General features: G+C 41.8%; 1 protein-coding gene across 1 annotated transcript in view; it reads right to left on the bottom strand.

Annotated features, from left to right (window-relative positions):
* The window catches only part of SMYD2 (SET and MYND domain containing 2), a 275,842-nt gene that overhangs the window by 180,362 nt on the left and 74,768 nt on the right, over window positions 1-20,712 (bottom strand). The window contains exon 4 of the mRNA XM_053712488.1: window positions 2,038-2,098. Within this exon, the coding sequence (XP_053568463.1) occupies window positions 2,038-2,098 (61 nt within the window). The remainder of the gene's footprint in view (window positions 1-2,037; window positions 2,099-20,712) is intronic.

Below are 20,712 nucleotides of genomic sequence, written 5' to 3'. Positions count from 1 at the left end.
ATATATATATATATATATATATATATACATACATATACACACACTGTGCTGTCATGCCATGCCTCCTACAAACTATACATGATGACATATTGACATTCATTTACAAACACCCCCGCACTGTTGTCAGTCTGCCGCGGCACACCTGAGGATCTCTCACGGCACACTGGTTGAAAAACACTGATGTAGGTAATACACATGGTATACAGAACAGTGATAGCTATTACTGTGTATAGAGCATACATACATCTGTACACACCGCTGCTAGATCCGGGAGTAATATCTACATGTAGGTAATACACATGCTATACAGAACAGTGATAGCTTTTACTGTGTATAAAGCATACATACATACATACATCTGTACACACCGCTGCTAGATCTGGAAGTAATATCTAAAAGTGGGTAATACACATGGTATACAGAACAGTGGTAGCTTTTACTGTGTATAGAGCATATATACATCTGTACACACCGCTGCTAGATCTGGAAGTAATATCTACATGTAGGTAATACACATGGTATACAGAATGGTGATAGCCATTACTGTGTATAGAGCATACATACATCTGTACACACTGCTGCTAGATCCGGGAGTAATATCTACATGTAGGTAATACACATGGTATACAGAACAGTGATAGCCATTACTGTGTATAAAGCATACATCTGTACACACCACTACTAGATTTGGAAGTAATATCTACATGTGGGTAATACACATGGTATACAGAACAGTGATAGCTATTACTGTGTATAGAGCATACATACATACATCTGTACACACCGCTGCTAGATCCGGGAGTAATGTCTACATGTGGGTAATACACATGGTATACAGTGCTTTTTTTGCAGCCCCAGGGGAAAAGCAGACCTAAGAATGTGCGTTTTGGGGTGGCCAAAACTCAAATGAGCCTCTGTAGGGGATAACCGCTAATAGAGGCCACCCTGCAACCTTGCCCAATTCCCCTGAGCCACTGGACATTTTTAGGATTATTATTATTTCCGTGTTTAATAGCCTTACACTTATATGTGGCCCAATGTGTTATGAAGTTAACCATCACTGTGTTAGAACCTGTAATGTTAGCACTAGCAGTACGCTGCATTTTTAACCCCCTTGCAGATACAGACAGTGAGGCAATCAGCGGTAGTCACACAGCCCAGCTGTTCGTCTGACGCTACTAATTGACTTCGTATTTGTATCCACTCTAGACCATCAGTTGTATGCCGCTCCTGAGGGGTACTTTAACTACGTGTTAAACCTCCTCACGGGGGTTAAATGTGTAGCATTGCAGGGTTGCTAGAGCAAAAATGAAATTCTTTAACAAATTAGAGCACGACAAAGTCCCTTTTTAATGAAGATTTATCTTGTACAAAACGATAATGTTCCAGTGGGTTAGAGCATTTTGTTAATGCACTATTACTGGATTAAATACATAGTTATGGTCAGCTCTAGAGCAGCAATGCACTTCTGCTCCATATCTGAATATGGCTGATGATTTGTGGTTGAGCGCATATGACTCTTGTAACTGGCTCACTGAGCATGTTTATAATGAATTGCTGCTCTGGAACTTATTATAACCTGTGCAAAGGGGTTAAAGGTATAATTATAAGCAAGCAAGACTGCAATTAGAAAATGTTCCAGCAATTTAATGCACTTTATTATTACATATTTATGTCCTTTGTTATGCCCCTTTAAGAGACGCTTACAAACTTTACTATTGAAATATTGATGTCAGACCATAATGGACCCATACAACACTAAATTCCACAGCATTAGAATAATGACAGCATTAAAAAAGCAGCAGGTTTTGTAATTACCACAAAGATTTTAACCCCTTCAATGCCAATGGGTAGCAGATCTATGACAGTTAAGTAGCTAGACTAGCCACATGACATTTTAAATGTGATATTTTAGTTGAAATAGGCCTAGTTTCTACTGGTGTCCTAGGTCAGCTGTAAAGTAAAATGTACTCATTATTCACACTTTAACGGAAACAAAAAAGATAAAAAGAAAGGAATAAATGGTTTTATGCTTACGTGCTTCAAACTCCTTAACTGTCAGTAACCTCTCCGACTCTGTTCTTCCTGTCTGCGTTTTCTAAGATGTAAATAAAACTCATTTTTAAATTGCCAAGTTACAAACATTTATAAAACAGAAAAAAGACAAGGGTAAGCCATTTGTAACCATCATTCAGATTCACAAGGCTCACACAAGTGACTGCAGAAGACACATTACATAGCCACAAGCCGTACTCCAAACGTTCTCCACCTGCATGCAGGGGGGGGTCAGAAAATAGCAGGATTTATTTAAATATAATCATTTTCTTTGTTTCCTTTGCATCCAAATAAGGCAGTCTTACAAGTGCTACTTTGAGGTAAGAGAATCTGTTCATTGTTGACAGAGTATTAAAAGTCGTGCTCAGCTGTTGGCCCGAGGCCACTTCTTTGTAGTCTTGGCCATTAAATATGGGTTTGCAGGTGGCCCAGCAGCTGAGGTTAAGAGGACTGTATTTTGCATACCAAGCTTTCATATAGTCTGCCCAGTTTATCTATTCCTAATAGCAAACCATTATAGATTCTTGCCAGTGAGTTTTTGCGTATGAAAGAACATAAATTTGTTTGTGGATCACTAGACGTTTTTTTTTTACTCAGAACCAGCACAGCAGCAATGCTTTAGGCGGGCAACTAAACCCTTGCCATATCAGTTTTCTTTTGTTGAAAGATTTAAAAGTAAAATTCAAAATAATAAAAAAAAAAATCTCAAGGCTCCGGTTTTCCATACTATCCAACAGCGCTTTAGAAATCAAATTAGCTCTAAAACTGTTGAAAGTAGTCTTCTATGGTGAATGGATATCAATAGCTTACAGAGTCCTGTAGGTAACTTTTAGTTTAATTGTGACCTTGAAAAGGATTGTACAATGGTTTTCAATTATATGTAACTGTTACTCAAAAATGAGTTTGACTTTATTAAATTCACATCTTAAATGTAGGATATGTGCTACAGCTAAAATGACCCTAATTTTAGTGAATACCCTAACGAAAGTCACATGAGACGAACCACTGAGTAAAATTCACTAAGCAGTATACCCAACTTTCCCACTTTTACAGTTGCTGTGTTATTCTGTATAGCAGAATTACTTAGCAATAAGCCTTAGTGAATCAGCTGTCTAGAATAACATAGGAACTGGTAAAGATGAAGGGAGGTTTGGAATGGCCAGTGTAATACACACTTGTCAGTCAACCATAAAATGACAAACAAAAAAAATACATATATATATATATAAAACATAATTTATGCTTACCTGATAAATTCCTTTCTCCTGTAGTGTAGTCAGTCCACGGGTCATCCATTACTTATGGGATTATATCTCCTCCCTAACAGGAAGTGCAAGAGGATCACCCAAGCAGAGCTGCTATATAGCTCCTCCCCTCTACGTCATACCCAGTCATTCGACCGAAACCAAACGAGAAAGGAGAAACTATAGGGTGCAGTGGTGACTGGAGTTTAATTTAAAATTTAGACCTGCCGTAAAAACAGGGCGGGCCGTGGACTGACTACACTACAGGAGAAAGGAATTTATCAGGTAAACATAAATTATGTTTTCTCCTGTTAAGTGTAGTCAGTCCACGGGTCATCCATTACTTATGGGATACCAATACCAAAGCTAAAAGTACACGGATGACGGGAGGGACAGGCAGGATCTTTACACGGAAGGAACCACTGCCTGAAGAACCTTTCTCCCAAAAACAGCCTCCGAAGAAGCAAAAGTGTCAAATTTGTAAAATTTCGAAAAGGTGTGAAGTGAAGACCAAGTTGCAGCCTTGCAAATCTGTTCAACAGAGGCCTCATTTTTAAAGGCCCAAGTGGAAGCCACAGCTCTAGTAGAATGAGCTGTAATTCTTTCAGGAGGCTGCTGTCCAGCAGTCTCATAGGCTAAACGTATTATGCTACGAAGCCAGAAAGAGAGAGAGGTAGCCGAAGCTTTTTGACCTCTCCTCTGTCCAGAATAAACGACAAACAGGGAAGAAGTTTGGCGAAAATCTTTAGTTGCCTGCAAATAAAATTTCAGGGCACGGACGACGTCCAGATTGTGCAGAAGTCGTTCCTTCTTTGAAGAAGGGTTAGGGCACAATGATGGAACAACAATCTCTTGATTGATATTCCTGTTGGTGACTACCTTAGGTAAGAACCCAGGTTTAGTACGCAGAACTACCTTGTCAGAATGAAAAATCAGATAAGGAGAATCACAATGTAAGGCCGATAACTCAGAGACTCTTCGAGCCGAGGAAATAGCCATTAAAAACAGAACTTTCCAAGATAACAGCTTGATATCAATGGAATGAAGGGGTTCAAACGGAACACCCTGTAAAACGTTAAGAACTAAGTTTAAGCTCCACGGCGGAGCAACAGTTTTAAACACAGGCTTAATCCTGGCCAAAGCCTGACAAAAAGCCTGAACGTCTGGAACTTCTGACAGACGTTTGTGTAAAAGGATGGACAGAGCTGAGATCTGTCCCTTTAACGAACTAGCAGATAAACCCTTTTCTAAACCTTCTTGTAGAAAAGACAATATCCTAGGAATCTTAACCTTACTCCATGAGTAACTCTTGGATTCGCACCAATGCAAGTATTTACGCCATATTTTATGGTAAATTTTCCTGGTAACAGGTTTCCTAGCCTGTATTAAGGTATCAATCACTGACTCCGAGAATCCACGCTTTGATAGAATCAGGCGTTCAATCTCCATGCAGTCAGCCTCAGAGAAATTAGATTTGGATGTTTGAAAGGACCCTGAATCAGAAGGTCCTGTCTCAGAGGCAGAGACCATGGTGGACAGGACGACATGTCCACTAGATCTGCATACCAGGTCCTGCGTGGCCACGCAGGCGCTATTAGAATCACCGATGCTCTCTCCTGTTTGATCCTGGCAATCAATCGAGGAAGCATCGGGAAGGGTGGAAACACATAAGCCATGTTGAAGACCCAAGGTGCTGTCAGAGCATCTATCAGTACCGCTCCCGGGTCCCTGGACCTGGATCCGTAACAAGGAAGCTTGGCGTTCTGGCGAGACGCCATGAGATCCAGATCTGGTTTGCCCCAACGCCGAAGCAGTTGGTCAAATACCTCCGGATGAAGTTCCCACTCCCCCGGATGAAAAGTCTGGCGACTTAGGAAATCCGCCTCCCAGTTCTCCACGCCTGGGATGTGGATCGCTGACAGGTGGCAAGAGTGAGACTCTGCCCAGCGAATTATCTTTGAGACTTCCATCATCGCTAGGGAACTCCTTGTCCCTCCCTGATGGTTGATGTAAGCCACAGTCGTGATGTTGTCCGACTGAAACCTGATGAACCTCAGAGTTGCTAACTGAGGCCAAGCCAGAAGGGCATTGAAAACTGCTCTTAATTCCAGAATGTTTATTGGAAGGAGTCTCTCCTCCTGAGTCCATGATCCCTGAGCCTTCAGGGAATTCCAGACAGCGCCCCAACCTAGCAGGCTGGCGTCTGTTGTTACAATCGTCCAATCTGGCCTGGTGAAGGGCATCCCCCTGGACAGATGTGGCCGAGAAAGCCACCATAGAAGAGAATCTCTGGTCTCTTGATCCAGATTCAGCATAGGGGACAAATCTGAATAATCCCCATTCCACTGACTTAGCATGCACAATTGCAGGGGTCTGAGATGCAGGCGTGCAAAAGGTACTATGTCCATTGCCGCTACCATTAAGCCGATTACCTCCATGCATTGAGCCACTGACGGGTGTTGAATGGAATGAAGGACACGGCAAGCATTTAGAAGTTTTGTTAACCTGTCCTCTGTCAGGTAAATTTTCATTTCTACAGAATCTATAAGAGTCCCCAAGAAGGGAACTCTTGTGAGTGGCAATAGAGAACTCTTTTCTACGTTCACCTTCCACCCATGCGACCTTAGAAATGCCAGAACTAACTCTGTATGAGACTTGGCAGTTTGGAAACTTGACGCTTGTATCAGAATGTCGTCTAGGTACGGAGCTACCGATATTCCTCGCGGTCTTAGTACCGCCAGAAGAGAGCCCAGAACCTTTGTAAAGATTCTTGGAGCCGTAGCTAACCCGAAGGGAAGAGCTACAAACTGGTAGTGCCTGTTTAGGAAGGCAAACCTTAGGTACCGATAATGATCCTTGTGAATCGGTATGTGAAGGTAGGCATCCTTTAAATCCACTGTGGTCATGTACTGACCCTTTTGGATCATAGGTAAGATTGTCCGAATAGTTTCCATTTTGAACGATGGAACTCTTAGGAATTTGTTTAGGATCTTTAAGTCCAAGATTGGTCTGAAGGTTCCCTCTTTTTTGGGAACCACAAACAGATTTGAGTAAAACCCCTGTCCGTGTTCCGACCGCGGAACCGGGTGGATCACTCCCATTAGTAAAAGGTCTTGTACACAGCGTAGAAACGCCTCTTTCTTTATCTGGTTTGCTGACAACCTTGAAAGATGAAATCTCCCTTTTGGAGGAGAAGCTTTGAAGTCCAGAAGATATCCCTGAGATATGATCTCTAACGCCCAGGGATTCTGGACATCTCTTGCCCAAGCCTGGGCGAAGAGAGAAAGTCTGCCCCCCACTAGATCCGTTTCCGGATCGGGGGCCCTCACTTCATGCTGTCTTAGGGGCAGCAGCAGGCTTTCTGGCCTGCTTGCCCTTGTTCCAGGACTGGTTAGGTTTCCAGCCCTGTCTGTAGCGAGCAACAGTTCCTTCCTGTTTTGGAGCGGAGGAAGTTGATGCTGCTCCTGCCTTGAAGTTACGAAAGGCACGAAAATTAGACTGTTTAGCCCTTGGTTTGGCTCTGTCTTGAGGCAGGGCATGGCCCTTACCTCCAGTAATGTCAGCGATAATTTCTTTCAAACCGGGCCCGAATAATGTCTGCCCTTTGAAAGGTATGCTAAGCAATTTAGATTTAGAAGTCACATCGGCTGACCAGGATTTAAGCCACAGCGCTCTGCGCGCTTGAATGGCGAATCCGGAGTTCTTAGCCGTAAGCTTAGTTAAGTGTACTACGGCGTCAGAAATAAATGAATTAGCTAGCTTAAGGACTCTAAGCTTGTCTATAATCTCATCCAATGGAGCTGAGCTAATGGTCTCTTCCAGAGACTCAAACCAGAATGCCGCCGCAGCCGTGACAGGCGCAATGCATGCAAGGGGTTGTAATATAAAACCTTGTTGAACAAACATTTTCTTAAGGTAACCCTCTAACTTTTTATCCATTGGATCTGAAAAAGCACAGCTATCCTCCACCGGGATAGTGGTGCGCTTAGCCAGAGTAGAAACTGCTCCCTCCACCTTAGGGACCGTCTGCCATAAGTCCCGTGTGGTGGCGTCTATTGGAAACATTTTTCTAAATATGGGAGGGGGTGAAAAAAGGCACACCGGGTCTATCCCACTCCTTGTTAACAATTTCTGTAAGCCTTTTAGGTATAAGAAAAACGTCAGTACCGAAAAATATTTATCCAGCCTACATATTTTCTCTGGAATTGCAACCGTGTTACAATCATTCAGAGCCGCTAATACCTCCCCTAGTAATACACGGAGGTTCTCAAGCTTAAATTTAAAATTTGAAATGTCTGAGTCCAGTTTACTTGGATCAGATCCGTCACCCACAGAATGAAGCTCTCCGTCCTCATGTTCTGCAAATTGTGACGCAGTATCAGACATGGCTCTATTATTATCAGCACACTTTAAGAAGCACAAAAAACTGTCACAGTTGAAATAACAATGAACCAAATTAGTTATAGCAACTAAATTTTCCCAGTAAATGCATTAAGTTAGCAAAGGATTGCACCCACCAGCAAATGGATGATTAACCCCTTAGTACCCAAAAACGGATAACAATTTTAATATAAGCGTTTTTATCACAGTCAAAACAGTGTCTCACAGGTCTGCTGTGAGTGATTACCTCCCTCAAAACTAGTTTTGGAGACCCTTGGGCTCTGTAGAGACGTCCTGGATCATGGAGGAAGAAATAGGAAGACTGTGACTGAATTTTTACTGCGCAATAAAGCGCCAAAATAGGCCCCTCCCACTCATAATACAACAGTGGGGAAGCTCAGTAAACTGATTTTATTCATAAGCAAACGACAGCCATGTGGAAAAATAATGCCCATAAAGTTTTATCAGCAAGTACCTCAGAGAAAAACGATTAACATGCCAGTAAACGTTTAAAAATAAAATTATGAAATGTTATTAATAAGCCTGCTGCTAGTCGCTTTCACTGCAGTGGAGGCTCAAATATAAGTTAAATGTATACAGCATTTTCTTAGTGAAGTTCCATTCCCTAGAAATACCTCAGTGTAAACATACATACATATCAGCCTGATACCAGTCGCTACTACTGCATTTAAGGCTGCACTTACATTACATCGGTATTAGCAGTATTTTCTCAGTCAATTCCATTCCTTAGAAAATAATATACTGCAACATACCTCCTTGCAGGTGAACCCTGCCCGCTGTCCCCTGTTCTGAAGTTACCTCACTCCTCAGAATGGCCGAGAACAGCAAATGGATCTTAGTTACGACCGCTAAGATCATACACAAACTCAGGTAGATTCTTCTTCTAATGCTGCCTGAGAAAAAACAACACACTCCGGTGCTGTTTAAAATAACAAACTTTTGATTGAAGAAATAAAAACTAAGTTTAACAACCACAGTCCTCTCACACGTCCTATCTATTAGTTAGGTGCAAGAGAATGACTGGGTATGACGTAGAGGGGAGGAGCTATATAGCAGCTCTGCTTGGGTGATCCTCTTGCACTTCCTATTAGGGAGGAGATATAATCCCATAAGTAATGGATGACCCGTGGACTGACTACACTTAACAGGAGAAATATATATATATATATATATATATATATATATATATATATATATATATATATATATATATATATATATATATATATATATATATATATATATATATATATATATATATATATATATATATATATATATATATATATATATATATATATAGTATCAGGAAAGGAGAAGGCACTAGCTAGGTCTTAGTTACAAACAATTTAATGTAATAAATATAACGTTTCGGGGTCTCCCCCGTTGTCAAACAAACATACCACCATGTACAAACAAACGTACCCATCCTAAATAGAGTACAGACATTGGAAAGTGCAGAGCGGCGCTGCCGATCGCATCACCGGAAGTGGCTCCTCCCCCAATAAGGTTGCGTTACGTAACGTCCGTAACCTTGGCAACCCGATGCTCGATCAGCAGCGTCTATGAAAAACAAAATGTATAGCATAACATGATACAGCATCAGCACTATAGTAGTCATATTATCCAGGTAAATATTTACAGTCTAGAGTATTACAGTATTGTCTGTCATAAGGGTGTTTACATTGTCTGCAGCTGACTTATAAACTATATATCCTAAAATAGTGCAGCCGAATATTACATGTAAAATCAAGCATAAGTTCTGTTACAGCGCTTTAAGCAGATATACTCCTTGTTTTTGCTATTGTTCATAGGCGTTGCATTGTATATAATCATTATTTTTAGCAATATGTGTTGCAAAGGGACAATTAAAAACAATATGTAAAGGGACAATATGGAAATAAGGGACATTTTGAGAATAATTTGCAAATAAAACTTTATTGAAGGGTATTCTTTAAGAACATTAGAATTCTTCACAAAAAGCAGTGCCAGTCCAGATTTACATTCAGTCCCTGGGGTGGGATTAAGGGTTAGATTTATTAAAGCTGAGGCGGACAGGGGCGCGTATACGCGCCCCTGTACGCCTCAGCTTCCCTGTGGAGGGGCGAAATTACCCGCAGGTTTTCGCCATTACACACGAGCGCAATTTTGCGCTCGCATTAAATCCTGCCCCCTGCCCGTGAGCTGTCAATCTCCTCGGTCTGATTAGACTGAGGAGATTGAATTTCGCCACCTTAGAGGTGGCGAAGAGGTTAGGGAAGCGGCGGTCTGGTGACCGCTGCTTGATAAATTACGGCGAGCAAGTGTTTGTAAGAACTGGCAGCTGTAGGGCTTTAATAAATCTAGCCCTAAGTACAGAGTAACTTGTACAACTAATTTTATCATATCTCCTACACTGCATTTGTGGACTATTTTACATAGGGAAGATGGTAGACGATCTGAGGACCAGAATGGCCAACCACCGGTCTGCGATCAGAAAAGCGATAAGGGAGATTCTGACCAGCCGGTGGCTAGACACTTTGCTTGCTCATGCCAACCACACGACTAGAGATCTGAAATCCTATATAATAAATGGCAAAGTATGTTTGTCAGATGCAGTCATGCGCAGTAGAGACTGCACATGACAAACATACCTGGCCGTTTGGATCCTGACACTCAGCACAGAGCAAGGCTGAAGCGGAGTGTCAGGGGGCGTGCTGACGGGAGCATCGCGGCAGGGGCGTGGCCGAGCGCGGCGAAGGGCGTGACTAGACGTGATTAGGGCGTGGTCGGGCACAGCGAGGGGCGTGGCCGGGTGCCGCCGCAATGGGGCATGGCCTGGCGGTGGTGCTGCGATGGGGGCGTGGCCAGAGAGTCAAAGGGTTTGAAAGACAGAGCAAAAGAAAGGGGGGAGAGAGCCAAATAGAGGGGGGAGAGAGCCAAAGAGGGGGGAGAGAGGGCCAAAGAGGGTGGAGAGAGAGCCAAATAGAGGGGGGAGAGAGAGAGCGCCAAAGAGGGGGGGGGGAGAGAGAGCAAAAGAGGAAAGAGAGCTAAAGAGTAGAGAGAGCCAAAGAGGGGGGGAAAAGAGAGCAAAATAGGGGGGAGACATAGATAAAGAAAGGGGGGAGAGAGCCAAAGAAAGGGGGGAGAGAGCCAAAGAAAGGGGGGAGAGAGCCAAAGAAAGGGGGGAGAGAGCCAAAGAAAGGGGGGAGAGAGCCAAAGAAAGGGGGGAGAGAGCCAAAGAAAGGGGGGAGAGAGCCAAAGAAAGGGGGGAGAGAGCAAAAGAAAGGGGGGAGAGAGCAAAAGAAAGGGGGGGAGAGAGCAAAAGAAAGGGGGGAGAGAGCCAAAGAGGGGAGAGAGAGCCAAAGAGGGGAGAGAGAGCCAAAGAGGGGAGAGAGAGCCAAAGAGGGGAGAGAGAGCCCGGGCTTTAGTACTAGTATATAATAATCGATCATATACCACCCTTGACACGAGGAGGGGACAGAGCTAAGCTATTGTTTCAACGGGAAGCAAGATGGATTTACACCCTGGGTACCATGACACCCCAGGGACTGAATGTAAATCTGCACTGACACTGCTTTTTGTGAAGAATTTTATTGTTCTTAAAGAATGTTCCTCTAGAATACCCTTCAATTAAGTTTTATTTGCAAATTATTCTCAAAATATCCCTTATTTTCATATTCTCCCTTTACATATTGTTTTTAATTGTCCCTTTGCAACACATATTGCTAAAAATAATGATTATATACAATGCAACGTCTATGGACAATAGCAAAAACAAGGAGTATATCTGCTTAAAGCGCTGTAACAGAACTTATGCTTGATTTTACATGTAATATTCGGCTGCACTATATTAGGATATATAGTTTATAAGTCAGCTGCAGACAATGTAAACACCCTTATGACAGACGATACTGTAATACTCTAGACTGTAAATATTTCCCTGGATAATATGACTACTATAGTGCTGATGCTGTATCATGTTATGCTATACATTTTGTTTTTCATAGACGCTGCTGATCGAGCGTCGGGTTGCCAAGGTTACGGACGTTACGCAACGCAACCTTACTGGGGGAGGAGCCACTTTACGGAGACGCGATCTGCAGCGCCACTCTGCACTTTCCAATGTCTGTACTCTACTTAGGATGGGTAAGTTTGTTTGTACACGGTGGTATGTTTGTTTGACAACGTGGGAGACTACTTTTTTATACACACACACATATATATATATATATATATATATATATATATATATATATATATATATATATATATGTGTGTGTGTGTGTGTGTGTGTGTGTGTGTGTGTGTGTGTGTGTGTGTGTGTGTGTGTGTGTGTGTGTATATATGTATATATATATATATTTATTATTATTTACAAATTAAAGGTGAGTGAATGTGTTTTTAATTGTTTAAAGAAAAAGAAATAGAAAAGTCAAAACATAACCCGCATGTCATTTTAAGATTTTTTTCTAATTCACTTCTATTTTCAAATTTAATTAGTTCTCTTGGTATCCTTTGTTGAAAAATAATGTATACATATTTGACACTACTGGGAACTAGGGTGACTACACATATTTGTCTGTTATTATTGGCTCACCAGATGTGCTCAGCTAGCTCCCAGTAGTGCATTGCTGCTCCTTAAACAATGGGGGCAGCAAATATGCGTGAAATGGTAAATTTAAGGTCATATTGTGGGTCCTTGGAAATGTATGTTATGGCAGACATTCTAACACCTACAGCAATGTAGAGATTTTGCTTGACTTATACATGGGGTAAGATTAGCAAAATGTGTGGTACAACAGATGCACAATGGAAAAAGGTTGAAAAGCCTTCATCTACCTATAAAATCCATATGCTTCTCTCTCAATAGTCACAAGACACTACCCACATCTCCCCTTCACATGGGCAATATGCATACAGCAGACACGCAGTGCCAACGCTGAATGATCGTATCTACATAGTATAAGAAAAGGGATATGAAGCTCTAAATGTTTCTTTTGTGATTCAGACAGAGCATGCAAATAAAAAAAAGCTTCTAAATTTTCTATTATTAAATTTGCTTTGTTTCATGGTATTCATTGTTGAATAGATACATAGGTAGGTGTCTAGAGCAGTGATTTTCAACCTTTTTTTTTGCCGTGGTACACTTTTTTACAATACAAAATCGTGCGGCACACCACCATCCCAAAATTTTACAAAATCACACATTGATATTAACAAAGCATAACATTTCAGCCCACCAAAAGAGTCTTGGTCACATGCAGCAAGTCATAACAGACAGGCATATTATGACTTGCTGCATGTGACCAAGGCTCTTTTGGGGGGCCAAAACGTTATGCTTTGTTAATATTAAATGGTGATTTCTCTCATCTCTTGTGCTGGCTGCTTTTGTTGTGGGATGCTACGGATCAACACCGGATCCTATCCTACGACATTGCTCACTGTTTGGATTAATATTGGCCGAGCACAGAGTGGTTGCAATTGTTGGCGAGTGCTGATCTACTATACAGAGATATAGATATATATATATATATACATACATACACACACACACACTGTACTGTGCTGTCATGCCATGCCTTCTACAAACTATACATGACATATTGACATTCATAATGATTGTCTGTGAATGAATGTCAATATGTCATGGTTGAAAATGATGCTTGATGAGCCTGTCACATACCTCCCAATATTTAAAAATTTGAAAGAGGGACAACCCCCTCACTGGGAAAAGTCGCCCCCCCACCGGCATCACTGCAATAGCTTTTTTGGCACACCGATGCAGAGAGGGCAACTCTGTGGCCCTCTCTGCATCGGCCAGCGATGGTGCCGATCGTTAGTAGGTGCAGCTGCAGGGAGGCGGGTGGGCGGCCCGTCGCTGGATCACTTTCGGATTCCGTATTCGTCCCCGGTGCATGCAGGAGCACGCACAGGGGCGGGGGGCGTGTGCACACGTGTATGTGTTCGCATCCGCAATCTGCACTAATATGTGCATGATGACGATTCAAGTTTTGGTGGGAGCGGGTGTTGGGAGAGGGAGGGGAGAAAATTATGTTTAAAAAAATGGATAAGGGGGGGGAGGTATTGAGGGGGGCAGCTACACTACAGAAAAATTAAATTAAAAAAGGCACATTATTTTGAAAATACAGATGCCAGTACCCAAAATGGCACCGAATAGTGAGAGGGGGGAGGGTTAGAGAGCTGTTGGGAGGCTCAGGGAGGTTGGGTTTAAGGGGGGATCCTACACTGCAGGAAATATATAATTTAATTATATTATTACTAGTCCTAAAGCCCGTTCACACGGGCCATTTTTTGCATTACAGTGGTCCCACCCCTGGCGTTCTCTCTCTCCCACTCTCTTTTGCTTTCTCTCTCCCCCTCTCTCTCTCCATCTCCCCCTCTCTCTCTCCCCCCTCTCTCTCTTTCTCTCTCTCCCCCCTCTCTCTCTCTCTCTCTCCCCTCTCTCTCTCTCCCCTCTCTCTCTCTCCCCTCTCTCTCTCTCCCCTCTCTCTCTCTCCCCTCTCTCTCTCTCCCCTCTCTCACCCCTCTCTCTCTCTCGCCTCTCTCTTTCTCTCTCCCCTCTCTCTGTCTCTCTCCCCTCTCTCTGTCTCTCTCTCCCCCCCCCTCTCTCTCTCTCCCCTCTCTCTCTCCTCCCCTCTCTCCCTCCCCTCTCTCTCTCCCCCTCTCTCTCCCCCTCTCTCTCCCCCTCTCTCTCTCTCCCCCTCTCTCTCTCCTCCCCTCTCTCCCTCTCCCCCTCCCCTCCTCTCTCTCCCTCCCCCCCCCTCTCTCTCTCTCCCCCTCCCCTCTCTCCCTCCCCCCCCCCTCTCTCTCTCTCTCTCCCTCCCCCCTCTCTCTCTCTCTCCTCTCTCTCTCTCCCCCCTCTGTCTCTTGCCCCTCTATCTCTCCCCCTCTCTCTCCCCCCCCTCTGTCTCTCCTCTCTCTCTCCCCTCTCTCTGTGTCTCTCCTCTCTCTCTCCCCTCCTCCCTCTCTCTCTCCCCCCCTCTCTCTCTCCCTCCTCCCTCTCTCTCTCCCCCCCCTCTCTCTCTCCCTCTCCCCCCTCTCTCTCTCCCTCTCCCCCTCTCTTTCCCCTCTCTCTCTCTCCCCACCTCTCTCCCCCCTCACTCCACATCTCCCCCCTCTCTCCACATCTCCCCCCTCTCTCCACATCTCCCCCCTCTCTCCACATCTCCCCCCTCTCTCCACATCTCCCCCCTCTCTCCACATCTCCCCCCTCTCTCCACATCTCCCCCCTCTCCCCACATCTCCCCCCTCTCCCCACATCTCCCCCCTCTCCCCACATCTCCCCCCATCTCCCCCCTCTCTCCACATCTCCCCCCTCACTCCACATCTCCCACATCTCTCCACATCTCTCCACATCCCTCCACCCTCTCTTGAGCTGTTTGAGCTCTCTCCACGGCCCTTCACGCTAGGCTCCGCCCCTTTCACGGGCTTTCGCGTTAGGCCCCGCCCCCTTCATGATCGGTCACGCCCACTTCTGCTCGGCGCAGTCGGCAGAACAGGTAGGGACTTAGGCCAGTGTGTTTGTCCGCGTGCTGTCTCTACTGCGCATGACAGCTTCGGACAAACACACTTGGCCTTTTATAGTATAGGATTATTTTTTAAAACAAAAACACAAACTTTTTTTTTTTTTTTTTACACTGGTAGACTTTCTGCCAGTACTTAAGATGGTGGTGACATTTGTGGGGTGGGGGAAGGAAGAGAGCTGTTTGGGAGGGATCAGGGGGTGGGATGTGTCAGGTGGGAGGCTGATCTCTACACTAAAGCTCAAATTAACCCTTCAAGCTGCCTAATTAACCCCATCACTGCTGGGCATAATACAAGTGTGATGCGCAGCGGCATTTAGCGGCCTTCTAATTACCAAAAAGTAATGCCAAAGCCAGAAATGTCTGCTATTTCTGAAAAAAGGGGATCCCAGAGAAGCATTTACAACCATTTGTGCCATAATTGCACAAGCTGTTTGTAAATCATTTCAGCGAGAATCCTAAAGTTTGTGAAAAAGTGAATTTTATATATTTAGCAGTGAAAGGGTGGCATGAAATATACTAAAATGGGCCTAGATCAATACTTCGGGGTGTATACATATATATATATATATATATATATATATATATATACACATATACATACATACACACACACACATGAAGGGTTATTCATGGATTCCTGAGAGATATCAGTGTTAAAATGTAACAATCAAATATTGAATGGTTTGGAAATAGCAAAGTGCTACTTGTACTTATTGCCCTATAACTTGCAAAACAAGCAAAGAACATATAAACATTGGGTATTTCTAAACTCAGGACAAATTTAGAAACTATTTATTTATGGTTGTTTTTGGGGGGTCAAAGTTAGAAAGAGTGTGTTTTTTTCAAATTTTTTAATCATATTTTATAAATAGATTTATAATAAATTATACGATATGATGAAAATAATGGTATCTTAAGAAAGTTCATTTAATGGCAAGAAAAACAGTATATAATATGTGTGGGTAGAGTAAATGAGCAAGAGGAAAATTACAGCTAAACACAAACACTGCAGAAATTTAAAAATAGCCCTGGTCCTTAAAGGGACAGTATACTGTAAAATAGTTTTTCTCTTAATGTGTTTACAATTGCTTTTTATACCAACTGCAGAGTAAAAAATGTATGAAAATTAGCTATTTAAGGTTTATTTCTGTATATTAAAGCTCTGATTTTGTGTTTTGAAGCCACAGCCTAATAAAATAGGATGAGCTTGTAGGTATAATCAGATCTCATTACTGTATCACATTGTGCACATATACCTGCTTCTTTATCTTATATCTGTCCTTAAAACAATCACCAATACTTTGAGAGAACAATGGAAAATCAACATTTTACTACCTTATCTCTGCTTTATCACACTGGGAGTGTAATTTCTTCTGCTGGCTGTGTTTACAAAGCTTATCTATAGCTGGTACGCGCGGCCACAAACTTTCAGAATAGGTGAGGATACCACATGTTAAATTAACAATTTCAAATGCCAATATAAGGGTAAAGGAGCTACTTGTAAACAATTTAATACACTCCAGCAGGTAAAGTGGATCATTGGGAACAAATTAAAGGGGAGACAAATTTTGAGTAAACTGTCCCTTTAAGGGTAAGAGATTGAAAAATGGCCTTGTCCTTAAAGGGACAGTAAACCTTAAAAATAATGTTATACAATTCTGCACTATGTGCAGAATTATATAATATTATATTAGCCAAACTTTGTAAATCATAATATTTTTTTTTATTTTGTAAAAATACCGCTGTTTTACAGACCCGCTCCTGCTGTCAGACAGAGCGGGAGCGAGCTGCACTGTGTCTAATGGCGCGGTCGGGCCGGGCTGCGACTATACAGCTGGCCCGATGCGCTCAGTAAAAACAACAGACCCGCTCAGCAGAATACAGAGAGCGGGTCTGTAAAACAGCGGTATTTTTACAAAATAATAAGGGAATATTATGATTTACAAAGTTTGGCTAATATAATGTTATATAATTCTGCACATAGTGCAGAATTATATAACATTATTTTTAAGGTTTACTGACCCTTTCAACAAAAGCATACAGCCGCAAGCTGATAGAAAATGCAGCGGCGCCAGGAAGCTGCCTCATGAAAAGAAACCTGAGGGAAATGAAGTGAAATTGGAAGAGACTGAATACAACACGCACGCACGCACGCAAGTAATGCTCGTGCATAACAGCATTCATGATCGTATATGAATACGATCAAAGACATTGGCTGAAGCCAAAAAAAAAAAAAAAAAGGGCAGTGGAAAGGAAGGAATTATAAAAATAAAAATAATTTTTAAATAAAATAAATTAGAAAGCATATTTTTTAAAATTAATGATTTGAAAAGAAAAAAAAAAAGCCACTGGAATATCCCTTTAAGCGAATAAAAAAACTACATGCTCTATCTGAATCATGAAAGAAAAAATGTGTGTTCAATTTTGGGGGTTAGTGAAAACTTTTTAAAAATCACTTAAAGGGACAGTCAAGTATAAATTAAACTTTCATTATTCAGATAGGGCTTTTAATTTTAATCGACTTTCCAATTTACTTTTATCATAAAATTTGCTTTTTTCTCTTGGTATTCTTAGTTTAAACTAAACATAGGTAGGCTTATATGCTAATTTCTTAGCCTTTGAGGGCTGCCTCTTATCACATGATTTTTAAATCTTTCAGCACAAAGAGGCAGAAAGTACACATGGGCCATATAGATAACACTGTGTTCAGACACATGGGGTTATTTAAGATCTAGCACAAAACAATGCTAAATTTAAGACAATAGATGATAAACAGTCACAGTCATGTGATCAGGGGGCTGGAAGAAGGTTCCTAGATACAAGGTAATCACAAAGGTAAAAAGTATATTAATATAACTGTGTTGGTTATGCAAAACTGGGAAATGGGTAATAAAGGGATTATCTATCTTTTAAAACAATAACAATTCGATGGTTGACTGTCCCTTTAAATATATTTCTACTAATAAATTGCCTTATACTGTTAAGATTATATATGTGCAGAGAGGATGCCAGCGTGTGTTTATACAGGTATTGTACTAGGGACCTTACTTACAATAAAATTATGTAAAACAACAGATACTGAGATGCACAATCCTGCCAAACTAAATACCTATAATAGCTCAAAGGTTTAGCTAATATTGAACTGTTGTACATCAAGTCTCAGACACCAATTCAGTTAACAACAATAGTTATTATTGGAACGGTGTAAAAGCCGGAACGGAACAGGCCGGAACAGGCCTTTTATGTAGGAAATTGATTTAAAATATAATGGGATGTGTTAGAGACTCTTGAGAACAATTTTAGGAACAAGAATATTTGTGATATAATAATTAATTAACCCTTTAACTACCAAAATAGTGTCCGGAACCAAACATAACAGCCCGGAACAGCACCTTCCCAGAAAACCAGATACACCAAATTCACAAGTCACATGTGACTAAATGTAATATGTTTAATCAGCCACAAACCATCCACAGATACCACATTATATTATCTGTTCCGGCCTTTAATACACTTTTATATAAAAAGTGACGGAATGGCACCTTCCCAGCAAAATATACAGACCAAATTCACTAGCCACACATAACTAAATGTGATAAATGTAATCAACCACAAACCATCCACAGAAACCACGTTCCAATACCCGTTCCGGCCTGTAAAATGCTTTTTCATGAAAAGTGAAGGAACAGCACTTTACCAGCAAACCAGATACACCAAATTCACCAGTCACACATGACTAAATGTTATAAATGTAATCAGCCACAAACCATCCACAGAAACCACATTATGATATCTGTTCCGGCCTTTAATACACTTTTTTTTTTTAATAAAGTGATGGAACGGCACCTTCCCAGCAAAATATGCAGACCAAATTCACCAGCCACACATAACTAGATGTGATAAGTGTAATCAACAACAAACCATCCACAGAAACCACGTTCCAATACCCGTTCCCGGCCTGTAAAACGCTTTTTCATGAAAAGTGACGGAACGGCACCTTACCTGCAAACCAGATACACCAAAATCACCAGTCACACATAACTAAATGTTATAAGTGTAAGCAGCCACAAACCATCCACAGAAACCACATTATGATATCTGTTCCGGCCTTTAATACACTTTTTTATAAAAAGTGACGGAACGGCACCTTCCCAGCAAAATATACAGACCAAATTCACCAGCCACACATAACTAGATGTGATAGGTGTAATCAACCACAAACCATCCACAGAAACCACGTTCCAACATCTAGTTATGTGTGGCTGGTGAATTTGGTCTGTATATTTTGCTGGGAAGGTGCCGTTCCGTCACTTTTTATAAAAAAAGTGTATTAAAGGCCGGAACAGATATCATAATGTTGTTTCTGTGGATGGTTTGTGGCTGATTACACTTATAACATTTAGTTATGTGTAACTGGTGAATTTGGTGTATCTGGTTTGCTGGTAAGGTGCCGTTCCGTCACTTTTCATGAAAAAGCGTTTTACAAGCCGGAACGGGTATTGGAACGTGGTTTCTGTGGATGGTTTGTGGTTGATTACACTTACCACATCTAGTTATGTGTGGCTGGTGAATTTGGTCTGTATATTTTGCTGGGTAGGTGCCGTTCCGTCACTTTTTATAATGAAGTGTATTAAAGGCCGGAACAGATATCATAATGTGGTTTTTGTGGATGGTTTGTGGTTGATTACACTTATCACATCTAGTTATGTGTGGCTAGTGAATTTGGTCTGTATTTTTTGCTGGGAAGGTGCCGTTCCGTCACTTTTTATAAAAAAAAGTGTATTAAAGGCCGGAACAGATATAAGGTGGTTTCTGTGGATGGTTTGTGGCTGATTACACTTATAACATTTAGTTATGTGTAATTGGTGAATTTGGTGTATCTGGTTTGCTGGTAAGGTGCCGTTCCGTCACTTTTCACGAAAAAGCGTTTTACAGGCCAGAACGGGTATTGGTACGTGGTTTCGGTGGTTGATTACACTTACCACATCTAGTTATGTGTAGCTGGTGAATTTGGTCTGTATATGTTGCTAGGAAGGTGCCGTTCCGTCACTTTTTATAAAAAAAAAAAAAAGTGTATTAAAGGCCGGAACAGATATTATAATGTGGTTTCTGTGGATGGTTTGTGGCTGATTACACTTATTACATTTAGTCACATGTGACTTGTGAATTTGGTGTATCTGGTTTTCTGGGAAGGTGCTGTTCCGGGCTGTTATGTTTGGTTCCGGACACTATTTTGGTAGTTAAAGGGTTAATTAATTATTATATCACAAATATTCTTTTTCACGAAAAAGTGTTTTACAGGGCGGAACGGGTATTGGAACGTGGTTTCTGTGGATGGTTTGTGGTTGATTACACTTACCACATCTAGTTATTTGTGGCTGGTGAATTTGGTCTGTATATTTTGCTGGGTAGGTGCCGTTCCGTCACTTTTTATAAAAAAGTGTATTAAAGGCCGGAACAGATATCATAATGTGGTTTCTGTG

This window comes from Bombina bombina, chromosome 4 (assembly GCF_027579735.1).
Source record: "Bombina bombina isolate aBomBom1 chromosome 4, aBomBom1.pri, whole genome shotgun sequence".
Taxonomy (NCBI): Eukaryota; Metazoa; Chordata; class Amphibia; order Anura; family Bombinatoridae; genus Bombina; species Bombina bombina.
The sequence above is the reverse complement of the archived record's forward strand: the minus strand, read 5'-3'. Positions and strand labels throughout refer to the sequence as shown.